General features: G+C 37.4%; 1 protein-coding gene across 2 annotated transcripts; it reads left to right on the top strand.

The window, feature by feature from the left end:
- LOC109240109 (14 kDa proline-rich protein DC2.15-like) lies at nucleotides 12,667-13,807 on the top strand. Of its 2 annotated transcripts, XM_019406734.1 has the most exons (2): nucleotides 12,667-13,376; nucleotides 13,585-13,807. In XM_019406734.1, exons 1-2 carry the CDS (start codon nucleotides 12,929-12,931, stop codon nucleotides 13,692-13,694), a joined length of 558 nt encoding a protein of 185 aa, XP_019262279.1. In that variant the 5' UTR covers nucleotides 12,667-12,928; the 3' UTR covers nucleotides 13,695-13,807. The 2 variants fall into 2 exon arrangements, with proteins under 2 accessions (XP_019262279.1, XP_019262283.1); XM_019406738.1 differs by lacking the exon at nucleotides 13,585-13,807 and having other exon boundaries at nucleotides 12,667-13,478.

Below are 15,113 nucleotides of genomic sequence, written 5' to 3'. Positions count from 1 at the left end.
GCGATACGGTTGGATATTTTAATTTACGTTAGGATGGAGCGATACAGTTAGTTATTGTGATATGTGTCAGGGCGGAGCGATATAGCTGGATATTGCGATTTGTGTCAGGTCAAAGTGATACGGTGGATATTGCAATTTATGTCAGGATGGAGCGATACGGTTGGATATTGTTACGACCAAAAATCCACTAGTCCTGATAGAACCTAACACAACCAGCTAGGTAAGCCACACAACAATTTTACCATTTCTAAAGAAGATAAATATGAACTCATTAAATGAAATATCTGAACTTCTATACAAAATCCAAAGGATTGGTTGTACAAAGCATGAGCTTCTAAGACTTGTGTTTTACAATGGTATGAAATAAATACATCATCTATTCAAAATATACATAAGCAGATTATCAAAACTAATGCTACCAAGGACAAGTGGCAGCTATATCCGTAGAGCAGGTACATCTTTACGCCGGCTCCCGCCATGCACAACAACATCAGCTCCAAGATTTGCACGCAAGGTGCAGAAGTGTTGTACGAGTACAACCGAACCCATGTACTTAATAAGTAACAAACCTAACCTCAGGTTGAAAGTAGTTACGAGCTCAGAAGATGGGCAGAGTCCAACACCAACAGTCAATAACACTCGTGATAATATAATGAAGATATAAGTGAATAACTTTAAAGACATTATGCTCAGCTCGTTCACAGATACGGGAAAAGTAGACATGATTTTCAAGAATAATAGTGAAATACCATATCGTACCACTGAAATCCATTTAAATATGTGTCTATCAAAAAGGACTGTGTTTTCCAATTTACAACATCAAAAATAAGGCTGTTCGGTTAACAAATAGCATGAGGAAAGTACATCTATATGCCTACATGTCAAATATACATGTCATGTCATCTAATGTCATATTACTGTATAGCATGAGGAAAATACATTTCAATGCCTATATGTGAGATATACATGTCAAGTTAACGATCTCACAGTGATAACCTGAAGTACTCTCTGTTGATACCCAATTTGTCCCTCATGTTTCTAAAAAATATATATGTACCTTCAAAATAGTATATTTGCATCATCATCTAGTTTATGAACCTATAGAAGCATTTTTCATCATTTTCCATTATTTTTAAAGGCTTTAAATGAATTTCTTTCTGCATTTTAGTATATAAATATTCAATAATTATCCTTCAAATTATTTTTATGGTGATTTAATCATCCAAACTCGTCATCTATAACAATATGTATGTTTTTTAATATTTTGCTGCATTTTTATAATTACATTTGCAATTTTTAGGCTAATTACATATTTTTGCAATAATAGCCCGTACTCATGTAAAATTACGATATTTGTGCAAAAAATATCTTTTTTACATTTTTATAATTTTAATTTATTATTTTTAATCGTTTCAGTGCATAACTAATGGTTTTGTTATTTATTAATTTTTTTATAAGTTATTTTTTCTGCTAAAATGAGATATTTAAATAACAACCCAAATCTTACCTATTTTCGGACCTAAACTACCCAAACCTTAGCTCAATTACCCCTGGCCCAAGACCAATTAACCCAACCCCACAACCCAGTCGCAACCCGTTTAACCACCAGACCCAAAACTCCTTTTAAATCATGGTTGTTAATCTCTGAGATCAACAACCCACATTACACCCTCCCTTTTAATTACTACCCAAACCCCCAAACCCTAGCCATTTCTCACCGTACGCCGCCCTTGAATCATGTCATCTCTTAAACCTAAACCCTAGTCGTCTTCCCCCTCTCCTAATCCCACCTAACATGGGATTCCAGGGTCATTTCTTGCCATATGTGACCTCTCATTGGCATTGGGTCCTTCTCTATACTACTTGTCTAAATATGGCAAGCAGATCTCATAAGAACCGAACCAAAATCGGTTCATATCCTTAACTTTTCTGATTATTCTGTCTATAATCGTTGTGTGCTCTATTGTAAGTACGAATATTTCTATATCTTCTGTTGATTCTTACTTACCCTAAATTAGGGTTTTCATATCTCTTTTAATCGAGCCAAAATAGGTTCGATTCTCTGATTTTAGTGTTATTTGTGTCTATATTCATCCTATGCTACTGTTTATATGAATATTCCGTTGAATATTTGTTTTCTCTGAAACTGGGGTTTACCTATTTTTTCCTAAATCTAATTTTTATTGACTTTTGCATGATATTGCTTCCTTATTTACGTTTGATTTTATAGTGTCTCCTTGTTTAGTTTTTAATTTCTACTACTATATAAACTCTTCCCCTATTCTCTTTTAGACAGACTTGAATCATGCTTTTGGTTGAGGTTCCGGGGGCCTCGGGATGATTTCGGATGGTTAATGGGAAGTTTGGAGTTGAGTGTTTACAGCTGAAGCTGCTAGTCTGCTATCATAACCGCACCTGCGGCTTGGGGACCGCAGGTGCGAGCCCGTAGAAGCGGTTGATGTACCGCAGATGCTGTTTGAGGCGAAAAGGTAGTTGACCACAGATGCGGTCAAGGCACCACAGAAGCGGCACCGCATCTGCGGAAAGACAGTCGTAGGTGCAGAAAGCCCCGTTTAATGAGATGTCACAGATGCGACCAGGTCTTCATAGGAGCGAGACCGCAGGTGCGGTCCCAGAGCCGCAGATGCAGTTTCACTTGTCAAAAAAGGGGCAGAACGAGGGTTTAGTTTCAAAAGTTAGAAAATTTGATTTGGAGCTCGGGAGGGGGCGATTTGGGAGATTTTTGAAGAGTAAATCAGTGGGTAACGATTTCTAATCCCTTTCTAGTTGTATTCCTCTAATCTAATCTTATTTTTGTCATTTAATTTCGGATTTGGGATGAAAATTGGGGAAAAAGTTGGAGAAAGTTCTTAGACCTAAATTTCGAGTTTTGATTGGGAATTTGACATTGGATTTGGATAATTTTTATATGGTTAGAGTCATGAGAGTATGAGGATTCTGAAAATGTAAATTTCACCCGATTCCAAGATGTGGGCCCGAAGGGCGTTTTGGTCATTTTACCTAATTTCGCGTATTAGCTTAGAATTTATTTGTAGAATCAGTTACTTGAAGTGTTATTTATATTATGCAACTGAATTGAATAGATTTGGGCCATTTGGAGTCGAGTACTCGTGGCAAGAGCGTGGTTTCGGGTTGATTTTGAGCCGGTTCGAGGTAAGTGGCTTGCCTAACCTTGTGTGGGGGAACTCCCCTTAGGATTTGGTATTGTTGATATTTGAAATGCCTTGTACGTGAGGTGACGAGTGTGTACTTGTGCTAATTATTGAAAATTCGGTCTTCATTAAGTAACGAAAATCGTGTTTCCTTTCATGTTTATACTACTTGCAATTTAAGCCTGCTGTTAGCTTAGGGAAGCATGTCTAATTGACTTAATTGCTTATTTGCTCAACTGCCTTATTTAGATTATGTCCAGCATGCTAGAGGATTATGTGCAGCATCGTAGGTTAGAAATACCTGTCTTACCTTGGTGTGAAATTTGATTGAATTCAGTATTCTTCGTGTTGCTGCTATGTATTTACTTTAGGACTACGGGACGGTATCCCGGGAGTTCCCCCTGTATGTTTACATTGGGACTACGGATTTGTATTCCGGGAGATCCCCCTGCACTTTTACATTTGAACTACGGAACTGCACCCGATAGATTCCCCCAGTACTGAGTATTTAAATTTAGGACTACGGATCGGGATTCCGGTAGATCCCCGCGCACTATGAGTTGGACTACGGGATGGTATCCCGGGAGATCCAGTGGATATTTGTATTTGGGACTACAGGACGGTATCCTGGGAGATCCCCGATTGTTATCTTTGTTATAGCTGTTTTTGTTCTTTCTATCCTGTGTTACTTCTTTCTGTTGCACTTAACTATACTGTCTTATTCTATACTGTTATACCTTGTATTTCATTTAACCTCAGTAGAGCCCTGACTTTCCTCGTCACTACCCGATCGAGGTTAGGCTTGGCACTTACTGAGTACCGCTGTGGTGTACTCATGCTCTTTCTGCGCATATTTTTCATGTGCAGATCCAGGTACTCTCACTCAGTCTTATCACCCTTGAGGCGAGGCGCTTTTGTAGAGACTTCGAGGTATATCTGCTGCGTCAGCAGACCGAGGAGTCCCGTTCTATTCTCTGTACTGGTTTAGCCCTTCTGTATTTTCCTTGTTGATAGACATTTCTGGAGTTAGAGCTTTTTATGTATCTCCTGCTTGTGATTCATGGGATTTCGGGTTTTGGGGGATTGTTCAGTTTTTGAGATCTTGTATTGGTATATGCCGAGCGGCATCTTAAACATTTCTACATTTGTTTATCTTCCATTTTTATTAGTTTCCGCATTTTGTTCCTTTTTCGCAATTGTTAGGCTTACCTAGTCGTAGAGGCTAGGTGCCGTCACGATAGTTCACGGAGGGCGAACTTGGGTCGTGACACATTACCTCCTATCTTAGGCTTATAGCGTGGTTGACCACACTTTGGACATTCTAATTTATCTTTATTATCCTTATAATACAGGATACATCCTGCGTTGCATACATCTATATTTTTATATCCTAACCCAAGTTTTGCAACCATTTGTTTAGTCCTATAGTAATCATTGGGTAATTTAGCATCTTCAGGTAAGAGCTCCTTCCGAAATAGCAAAATTTTGTTATAGCAATTATCACTCATGTTAAACTCAGACTTAATATTCAGTAGCCTGCAGACCGCTAACAACGTAGAATGATTAGTACATCTATCAAACAATGGCTCTTCTGAAGCGTTTAGCATATCAAAAAAATATTGAGCATTTCGATTAGGAGGTTGTTCTTCATCACCATCAGAATTAAATCCATCACTTTCAAAGTTGAAACTAGGACCAATTGCATCCAAGACCATAGTGCGATATGGATTTACAGTTGTTATGTTAGGACCTATTTCATTTCCTGTATTGCTACTAGGTTGAGGTCTAGAAATTGGTACAAAAGGCTCCCCATGTGATTCCCATTGATAATAATTAGGCATGAAACCATGCTTGTACAGATGTGCCCTAACATCATGAGGTACAAGAAACACACTAATATTTCTACATCTTGAACATGGACACCTTATACTCCCATTAGAAACGAAGTCATATTGCATTAATGCAAACTCTACAAATCCCTGCATACCCTCTATTATACATCCATATACAATCAGCTCTAAAGGAACTCATGCTTGCTATCTAACAAACAATGACAAAACACAAATATTATTTTAGTACTTAATAATATATTAATTAGTTCACCAATTTAAGCAGATTGACAACACCAAATCTGGAAAAGTAGAGAGAAGACAACTAGAAGAGGTTGCCTCTGTTTTTTATCAAACACATATTTGTAAGTGGAAATTTATTTAAAAAGGTATATCACTTCAGCTTTCCTTTCTAATAAACTTACAAAGGCACTAGGCTTCTGCTTCTTTTTTCCTATCATATACTAAAAGTATAAGATTATATTAATTTCATTCTTCACTTATCATATTGTCTTCTTTGAAAATAATTTTACTTGCTTAATCATAGCAACAATAAATCTTCATTATTTTTCCCTCAAACCCAGAAATAGCTGTTCAATAAAAATATAAGGACAATCATCTAATAATCAGCAAAAACCAAAAAAAACATATACGTAGAAGCATCTTATATCACATTATTAAAAGTTTAATTTTTATAATAAGATAGGAAACATAAATCATTGGGGGAATTGCTCTATCTTAGTTCATAGTTAACACTAAATTAAACGACGAGAAGAATTCCTGGTGCGAGGAAGGTACTGATAACTCGTGATAAATTAAACACTCACAAAAAGAACTATTTGCAGAGATGCTTCAAGTATAGGAGAAATTCTTACCAGAAGCTTACAAGCGGCAGCGATAACAAATTGTCTCCATTCACTAGATTAGAAGATGATAGTTGAGGGTTTAGAGGAATGAAGAGGCGTGGAAAAGTGTGTGGATGTTTAGCGGGTTATAAGAATTTTAGATACAGAGTTCAGTTAAAAGAATATTACTAAAGATTTTAAGCGCCAACCCTACAAATTTAAGAAAAAGGGATGACTTGAGATTTAATTAGTATTATTTAATAAGGGCTTATTTTGAATTTGCAACAAATTAGCTAACCTTCCCGCTAGCTAAGCTGGTTTTTTTCTATTTTTTTTTATTTCTAAATCCCCTAAAAGACAGTCTAGATGACTTCTTCACCAATTTAATTGGGATGGTGAGATAGCATACGAAATAATGACGAGACCAAATCATCATATATTATACATAGAAAAATTATTTTAAATATGTGGGTTGTGGCCACGCCAATTTTGATATATTACCATATTTAAACATCAATAATTATTAAATTACCACAATAATAATAATTTGTTTGAGATTAGCTAGAATTCGTCCATCGCTAAACAGCTAAACTTAACACAAACAATTAGTGGCATGTTGGAATTTCCCGCTAAAGCTTAGCTACAGATTTGGCAAGAAAACATCCTTAGCTACTTTTTCGCTAGAGATTACCAACCGCATATATTCATAGCTAAAAGACAAATTTTCGGAAAAAATAATTAGTGCCAATGGAAGTTTCCCGCTAAAATTTAGCTATAGATTAGCTAGGAGACTTTCCTTGCTAACACATTGCTAGGGATTTGCTACAAACTGTGTCCCTATCTAACATATGATCTTTTGGAAAAATAAATTTAGCGCCAAATTTGGATTCCCGCTAGAAACTAGCTATGAATTTGGCTTGGGAAAATCTCTAGCCATGTTTTAGAGAGGAATGGTCCCTAACTAATTCCTATCTATATTATGACTAGATTTTTAATCGAAAAAATTTGCAAGGAAATGTGACTTTTCTAGCTAAATCCCCAACTAAAGGTGTATATTAGCTAGGGATATGTGTACCCAAGCTAAATTATGTAGCTAATGTCATGTTCTATTGTAGTGAGTGGTTCGCAGTTCACCAGCGTTTTGGGTACCGATATTCTGGTGAGTCAAATCGTTTTATCCTGGGAGGATAATATTCCAACACTTCGGGTACTTGAGGGGAATAATTTCATTAAAGACACACTCTACATTCAGTGGGTTCAATTTCATTCCGAAATTTATTTTCAAATTTTGTTTTCTAAATATTTCTAGTTTCTGTTTTACTTCTGGTTTTCCTGTTTCTGTTTTTTGTTATAGGAAACTTTACTATTTCATAATATTATAGTTAATACAGATTGATAACACCCAATGCAGAAAAACCCAAATTGTAAAAGGGTTCGAGTTTTAGACAGTAGAAAGAGAGATATACGAGTTCGGATATAGGAGGTCAAATGACTTCTCAAACTGATATATTGGTGGATGTAGGAGCCCACGATATAAAGGGTTTTGAGCCAACTATTTCAACATAAAATGATCTTTATTAAATTTGGCAAATGGGAATATCATGAAGGTGGTCTCAAGTTTGCAGAAACATCTTCACCAAGTGCACAGAAGATAAAATATGATATTTTAGTTTCTTAATTTTCTTCTTAGATGTATACGTTAGTTATGGTACAACGAATGATAGGGAGGATACCTGTAGGTAACTATTGTTGGGATAAAAATAAATATTCCGCCCAGGAATAATACCCACGATAAATAACAATAACACAAGAAAGTAACAACGACACCAAATATTTTAACGGGGTAAAATACAATACCCGAGTAGAGCAATATTACCACTATAATATTACAACTTAGTAGTGTCAAGAGACTACTACAACTTCGAAAGAAATAATACTCTTTATTTTAAACGCCTCACTATAATATTACTCCCACTTACTATTTATCTCACAGACTACAATCTGTGGATTACTCTCTCTAACTCTCTGTTGCTTCTCTCGATTTGGTGTACTTGAAATGAAGCTGAACGCTTCTATTTATAGGAGAAGTCACCACAGCTCTAACCAATCAAAACACTGATATCTTCAATTTGCAAAATCCATCAGAAAACCAACTTTAGCAAATTGGTGTTGCAACTTGTTGTTGCCGCCCAATTCTTGTTTCAACTTCAAACTTTTTCTGTTTCTGCCATTTTTGAACAAGTTGTCATTACAACTTGTTTCTTTCTTTATTTAGGGACCCACAAATCTCTCCCTTAATTTTGAATTTTCTTTTTCATTCCAAGTCTTGATCTCAGTCTTTGGAAGTCATCAAACTTGAGAGGCTTTGTAAAGATATCCGCAGCTTGATCATGAGACTTTACATATTTCAGCTTGACTTCCTTCTTGGCAATGCATTCTCTGATGAAGTGATATCTTGTATCAATATGCTTGCTTCGATCATGATACACTGGATTCTTTGCAAGTGCCTGTGCGGATTTGTTGTCAATACAAATCTCTGTAACTTCAATTTATGGTAAATTGAGCTCCTTCACCAATCTTCTCAGCCAAATAGCATGACATGTACATGATGTTGCTGCTATATATTCAGCTTCACAAGTCGAGAGAGTAACAATTGGTTGTTTCTTTGAACTCCAAGAAATAACAGAATCACCCAAGAAAAATACAAAACCAGTTGTATTTTTTCTATCATCAATATCTCCGGCATAATCACTATCACAATACCCCATTAGGTTGAAATCATTAGAAGAAGAATAAAATAACCCAAAGTCAGTCGTACCTTTTAGGTACCGAAGAATTCTTCTAGTGACTTTCAAATGAGTAGAGGTAGCAGCTTCCATGAAGCGGCTTACTACTCCAACTGCAAATAGTATATCTGGCCTGGTACAAGTCAAGTACCTTAAACTTCCCACAAGACTTTTGAAAAATGTGGGATCCACCTTTTCTCCTTCATCAAACTTGGACAATTTTGTCCCACTCTCCATCGGTGTGTTCACGGGGTTGCAATCGAGCATGTTGAACTTCTTCAATATCTCTTTTGTATAGCTTTCTTGAGAGATAAAAATTCCATCTTCCATCTGCTTCACTTCTAGGCCCAGGTAATATGACATGAGCCCTACGTCTGTCATCTCGAACTCACGGGACATATCTTTCTTAAAAGCTTCAAACAAACTTGGGTTATTGCCCGTGAAAATAAGATCATCAACATAAAGACAAACAAGTAAGATATCTCCATTAGTATGAACTTTAAGGTAAAGAGCATATTCATGGAGACAACGAGTAAACCCATTGTCTTGAAAATACTTGTCGATGCAACTATTCCATGCTCGTGGGGCTTGCTTTAATCCATATAAAGCTTTCTTCAACCGCAACACTTTATCTTCATGGTTTTTGACCACGAAGCCCAATGGTTGTTCAACATATACTTCTTCTTCAAGATAGCCATTCAAGAAGGCTGACTTGACATCTAGTTGATGGATCTTCCATTTCATTTGTGCCGCCAAAGAGATCAGCAAACGAATCGTCTCCATGCGGGCAACAGGTGCATAGACTTCTTCATAGTCAATGCCTTGCCTTTTCTTGTAGCCTTTAGCAACAAGTCGTGCCTTGTATTTCTCCACATCTCCATCAGCATTCTTCTTTATTTTGTATACCCATTTCACTCCAATTGCTCGATGACCCTTGGGAAGAGTTGTTAACTCCCAAGTGTTGTTCTTCTCTATTGACTCAATCTCCTCCTCCATGGCTTGTCTCCACTTTTTGTTTCTAACAGCTTCATCAAAGTTCTTTGGTTCACTGTCAGCAAAGAGACAACATAAAAAATCAAAATTAGTAACTTCTTCTGTGTCCTCATAGAGCTCTTGAATACTCCTTGTCCTTTGCGGCTGTTCATTTGAACTTTCTTGAGAAGAGGGAGATGCAACATTGGTTGGAGAAGGAGGTGGAGTTATATCCTGCACAGGTTCCACGGTCTCTGGTTCTTCTTCATCACCAAAATATGGAAGAAAATCATATGAAGTTTCTTCCTGAGCTTCCCAATCCCATGCCAATTCTTCATCAAATTCAACATCGCGACTTACCACCACCTTACCACTGCTTGGGTTGTATAACTTGTATCCTTTTGAACTCGTATCATAGCCAACAAACACATGCTTGACACTTCGATCGTCAAGCTTTGCTCTCCCTTGATGTGGCACATGAGCATATGCTATGCTCCCAAAGATTCTCAAATGTTTAACACTTGGCTTTCTTCCACTCCATGCTTCTTGAGGGGTTTGATCTCTAACATTTCTTGTTGGAGACCTGTTGTTCAAATAAGCTGCACAAGAAACAGCTTCGGCCCAAAATTCCTTGGGCATACTTTTAGCTTTCAACATACAACGAGCCATATTAAGAATCGTTCGATTCTTTCTCTCTGCAACTCCATTTTGTTGGGGTGAATAAGGTACAGTTAGAGGGCAACGAATTCCATGAGACTGACAAAAGTCATTAAATTCGTTTGAAGTGAATTCGCTTCCTCTATCGGACCTTAGAGCTTTAATTTCATAGCCACTTTCATTCTCCACAAGTACTTTGAAATTTTTAAAAGCAGCAAAAGCTTCAGATTTTTGGTTCAAGAAATAAACCCAAGTCTTTCTACTAAAATCATCAATGAAGAGCAGAAAGTATTTACTTTTACCAAAGGAAGGTGGATTGATTGGTCCACACACATCAGTGTGAACAAGCTGGAGCGGCTTGGTTGATCTTGACATGGCCTCCTTTGGAAAACATCTCCTTGCATGTTTTCCAAGAAGACAAGCTTCACACAGTTGATTTGGATGGTTGATTGATGGTATCCCATGTACCATATTCTTTTCTCCCATTGTTTTGAGCATTTCAAAATTCAAGTGCCCAAATCGTATGTGCCAACACCATGATTCATCTTGCACATTAGCCTTTAAACATTTTGCATCAATTGCTTTAAAATTCAAAGAAAATAATCTATTCTTTGCCATATGCACTTTAGCAATTACAATTCCACTTGAATCTCTAAGCCAAAGATGCATATTTTTCATGTGGATGTCATATTCCTTTACAAGAAGTTGGCCCAAACTCAAAATATTACTTTTTAATTTTGGCACATAATAAACATCTTGAATTAGCTTGTGACTACCATCTTTGCAGGAGATCAAAATCGTACCTATCCCTTCAATTTGAATCTTTGAGGTATCTCCAAAGGACACATTACCTCTCACCGTTTTATTGATCTCCACAAACTTTTCTTTGTATCCACACATATGATTGCTTGCTCCATTGTCCAAATACCACGAGGTGCAATCATCCATGTCTTCTTCCTTGAGTGCCAGCAATAACGTTGACTCATCTTCTTCTTTCTTGTCGTCAACAAGGTTAGCTGTCTCTTCAACATTGCTACGACATTCCCAAGAGTAATGGCCAAATTTATGACAATTATAACACTAAATTTTTGATTTGTCATACCTTTGAAGTTGTTCCCATTACTTCTTCCTCGTCCATGACCGCCACGGCCTCGTCCTCGTCCATTCCCTCGATAGCTTTTTTCACCTCCATAATCCTTGAATGATGTCTGAGTCTTAAGAAGTTGCTCCAATGGCACTTCTTGTCTCCTCTTGGTCTTTTCTTCATGGGCCTGTAAAGAACCCTCCAATTGCTCCACCATCATTGAATCTAAATCTTTAGACTATTCAATAGCACACACCACAAAATCGAATTTAGGTGTTAAAGTGGGAATGATCTTTTCTACCACACGGACATCTTTTATGTCCTCCCCGTATCTTCTTAATTGATTCACAACAGCCTTCACTTTTGAACAATAATCCGAAATGCATTTGGATTCTTTCATTTTTAAAACTTCAAAATCAGCCCTTAGAGTTTGAAGTTTTACCTTCCTCACCTTGTCAACTCCTTGGAGAGAATTTTGTAAAATCTCCCAAGTTTCCTTTGAGGTGGTAGCATCTGCCACCTTCTCAAACATGACATCATCCAAACATTGGTGGATGAGCGTGTCTTTGCCAAGACATCCTTTTCATTTTGAGGCAAAGCTTCTTCATTATCAGGTTTTGCATACCCTCTATCTACGATTTCCCACACATCCTGGGAGCCAAGAATGGCTTTCATACGTAGACACCATTTCTCATAATTATCTTTTGTGAGACGGGGATACTGAAAAGATAGCAGACTATTATTCGCCATGGCTCTGATACCACGTTGTTGGGAATACAAAATAAATTTCCCGCCCAGGAATAATACTCACGGCAAATAATAATAACACAAGAGAGTAACAAAGACACCAACTCTTTTAACGGGGTAAAATACAATACCCGAGTGGAGAAATATTTCCACTATAATATTACAACTTAGTAGTGTCAAGAGACTACTATAACTTCGAAAGAAATAACACTATTTATTTTAAACACCTCACTACAATATTACTCACACTCACTATTTATCTCACAGACTACAATTTATGGATTACTCTCTCTACGCTCTATTGCGCTCTCTCTGATTTGGTGTGTCTGAAATGAAGAACGAAAGCTTCTATTTATAGGAAAAGTTTCCAGATTTGGCTTTCTAAAATCAGATTTGCATCTTTCCAAATCAGATTTGTCTTTTGCAAAATCCGATTTGCAAATTGCACGTTTAAGCAACTTGTTGTCTTCTTTTTCTTTTTCTTTTATTTAAATAGGTCCCACATGGAGAAGCTGTAATCAATAATAAAAGTTACAATTTTAACACCATACACCGCACGCATTACTAGTTTAAATTCTCTTCCTAATCATTCCAGACCTGCATTGCAATATTGTGGCAGCAATTTCTTGAATAATTTCCTTTTGCCATACACCGCACGCGTTACTAGTTTAATATCTCTTCCTCAGCTTAAGAGGGATTGTTAGTAAGTTATTCATTCTCCTAGCAGTATACATACCCTACGTTAGTACCAGACTTATACCATCTCATATTTGCAATTACTTCTCTTTACAAATTTTGTAGGAAGTATATTCTGCCTTAGATTCCTTATAACAATATGGCTTCCAAAACAAGAGCCACAATCGCCCTTTTTCTCTCATTGAATCTGCTTTCCTATGCACTAGTCAGTGGAACCGATTGTGGCTCTTGTCATTATAATCCTCCTAGCACCAGTAACGGTGGTGGCAATGGCCGTAACACTGGTGGCTCGAGCAATGGTGGTGGCTCCGGCAACGGAGGTGGTGGTTCGGGCAATGGTGGTGGAGGTGGCAATGGGCAAGGCAGGTGCCCGAGGGATGCTCTGAAGTTGGGGGTATGTGCTAATTTAGTTGGTGGATTGGTGGGAGCGATAGTGGGTTCTCCTCCAACTTTGCCATGCTGCAGCTTGATCGCGGGGCTGACGGATCTAGAGGCGGCAGTTTGCTTGTGCACAGCCATAAGGGCAAATGTGCTGGGAATAAATCTGGATGTGCCACTCTCTCTTAGCCTCGTTCTCAACAATTGCGGTAGGAATCCTCCTACTGGCTTCACTTGCTAAGCCGAAGTACCCGACTAATTTTATTAATCCCTATTCTGCTTTTGTTATGTCGGTCATTATATGGCGTTTGCATGAATTATTTTTATATCACTTTGTCAATTGTATTATGCTAACGGTTGATTTTATATACGTATACTTGAAGGTTTATTAATATATGTACTCTCGTTTTGTTTCAGAAACATCTTTGCGGATTTTGTTTGACTTGTCCAGGGTCTTAAGACTATGGTTGGTTATGAATGATTTCGGCAGAAGAGAAAAAAAGAAAAGAAAAGGGAAACGCCAATAAGGAAAGAAAATAAGAACTTAACTGGATCTCTCAAGACTTGTAAGATAAATTTGTCTGCAAACCCCTGGTGATAAGTAAAGTGTGCAAATTATTTTGTGATAAAGTTACGTCCATATAAATCAACTTTGTAATTTTTATTAGTTTTTTGTACGACAATGTTGCTAAAGAAACGCATAATACTATACTTTTTATTGTATATATCAAATGGGAAATTTCGAAACTAAAGAAAAAATGGAGGGTGTCTAGATATGAGTCCGGAACCTAAATGTGGTTCTTTTGGACTCAAAATACTTTTTTAAGTGTTAAAAAAAAAGTTACATAACCGCATTTTATATAGAGCGCGGTAATGAACTGCGTTTTACATGTTTAGTGGGCCCACCAATAACTTTTCTGCGCTTAACTGACATAACAATAATTCAAATATGTAAAACACCCTTTTAAACCACGTTTTACTTCCAAAAGTTTGCCCCCCGGATTGGGCGTTGCCTTATATAAAGATGTTAAGGGTTTTGAGAATTGTCATTCAGAAATACTCCAACTTCGTGATAAATTTTTCTTGTTGTTAAATTCTCTAGCTTTTTTCATAATGTCTGAAGAGCGAAAAGTAAGGGTTTCATTATATTAGGGGGTGAGGTTGTGGTGGCGGATAACTCAGTGAGCTATAGTTTATCTCCACAGAGTCATGTTAAGTTGCCACTTACAATGGAGTACGATTGACTGGTATCATTGTTATGCAATTTCATGAGATTGAGCAAACGTTCGGTGAATCTTAAAAAAACCGGAAGATATCTGTATTCTATGACTCAGCAAGGGTTTACTTGTTATGCTGAGTTTAACATCGAAGACGATGAAACTCTAAGAGATTTTTTGGGGACTCCGGATGAATACATGGAATTTATTGTGATAAAATTATTGAAAATGTACGTCAAAGATGAAGACGTTCGCAATAATGAGGTTGCGCAAAGCAGGGATAACCCTCAATCATCGGGTTGTTGTTCTGGAGTAGTTTTAGCCCAACAGGTTCCGGCTGAAAGAGTTTGGCCGGATCTAAATTTATCTCTGCGGGCGAACGAGGAGAGAGGAAATAATTTCTCTCCTACTTTACATAATCCACAAGACGACTGGTAAACTTCAATTTTCCTTTGTGTTACGATGTTTATTTTTTGTTGAATTGAATTTGTATTAACACTCATATATTCCACAGGGGGTACTGTTTGGATATGAATTTTACAAGTTATGACCCCACGCCCAGTTGGAATATGCGTAGTTTTGGCGTGTTGGATCACGGTGGTCCATCCGGGAGTCATCACCAACAGGAAAATGTCCATCATGGAATGTCAACACAGTACTGTCACGCCTCAAACCTGGGGAGGCGTGGCTGGCACCCGATGTCGTGCTGGTCTGAGCGAACCACCCTGT

This window comes from Nicotiana attenuata, chromosome 1, assembly GCF_001879085.1.
Source record: "Nicotiana attenuata strain UT chromosome 1, NIATTr2, whole genome shotgun sequence".
NCBI classification, from domain to species: domain Eukaryota; kingdom Viridiplantae; phylum Streptophyta; class Magnoliopsida; order Solanales; family Solanaceae; genus Nicotiana; species Nicotiana attenuata.
The sequence above is the reverse complement of the archived record's forward strand: the minus strand, read 5'-3'. Positions and strand labels throughout refer to the sequence as shown.

Excerpts from the sequence above, each read along its gene's own strand:
- LOC109240109 (XM_019406734.1), top strand. The coding sequence starts at position 12,929 with ATGGCTTCCAAAACAAGAGCCACAATCGCCCTTTTTCTCTCATTGAAT. Across the intron at positions 13,377-13,584 it reads CCTCGTTCTCAACAATTGCG|AAACATCTTTGCGGATTTTG; the intron begins GTAGGAATCCTC and ends GTTTTGTTTCAG.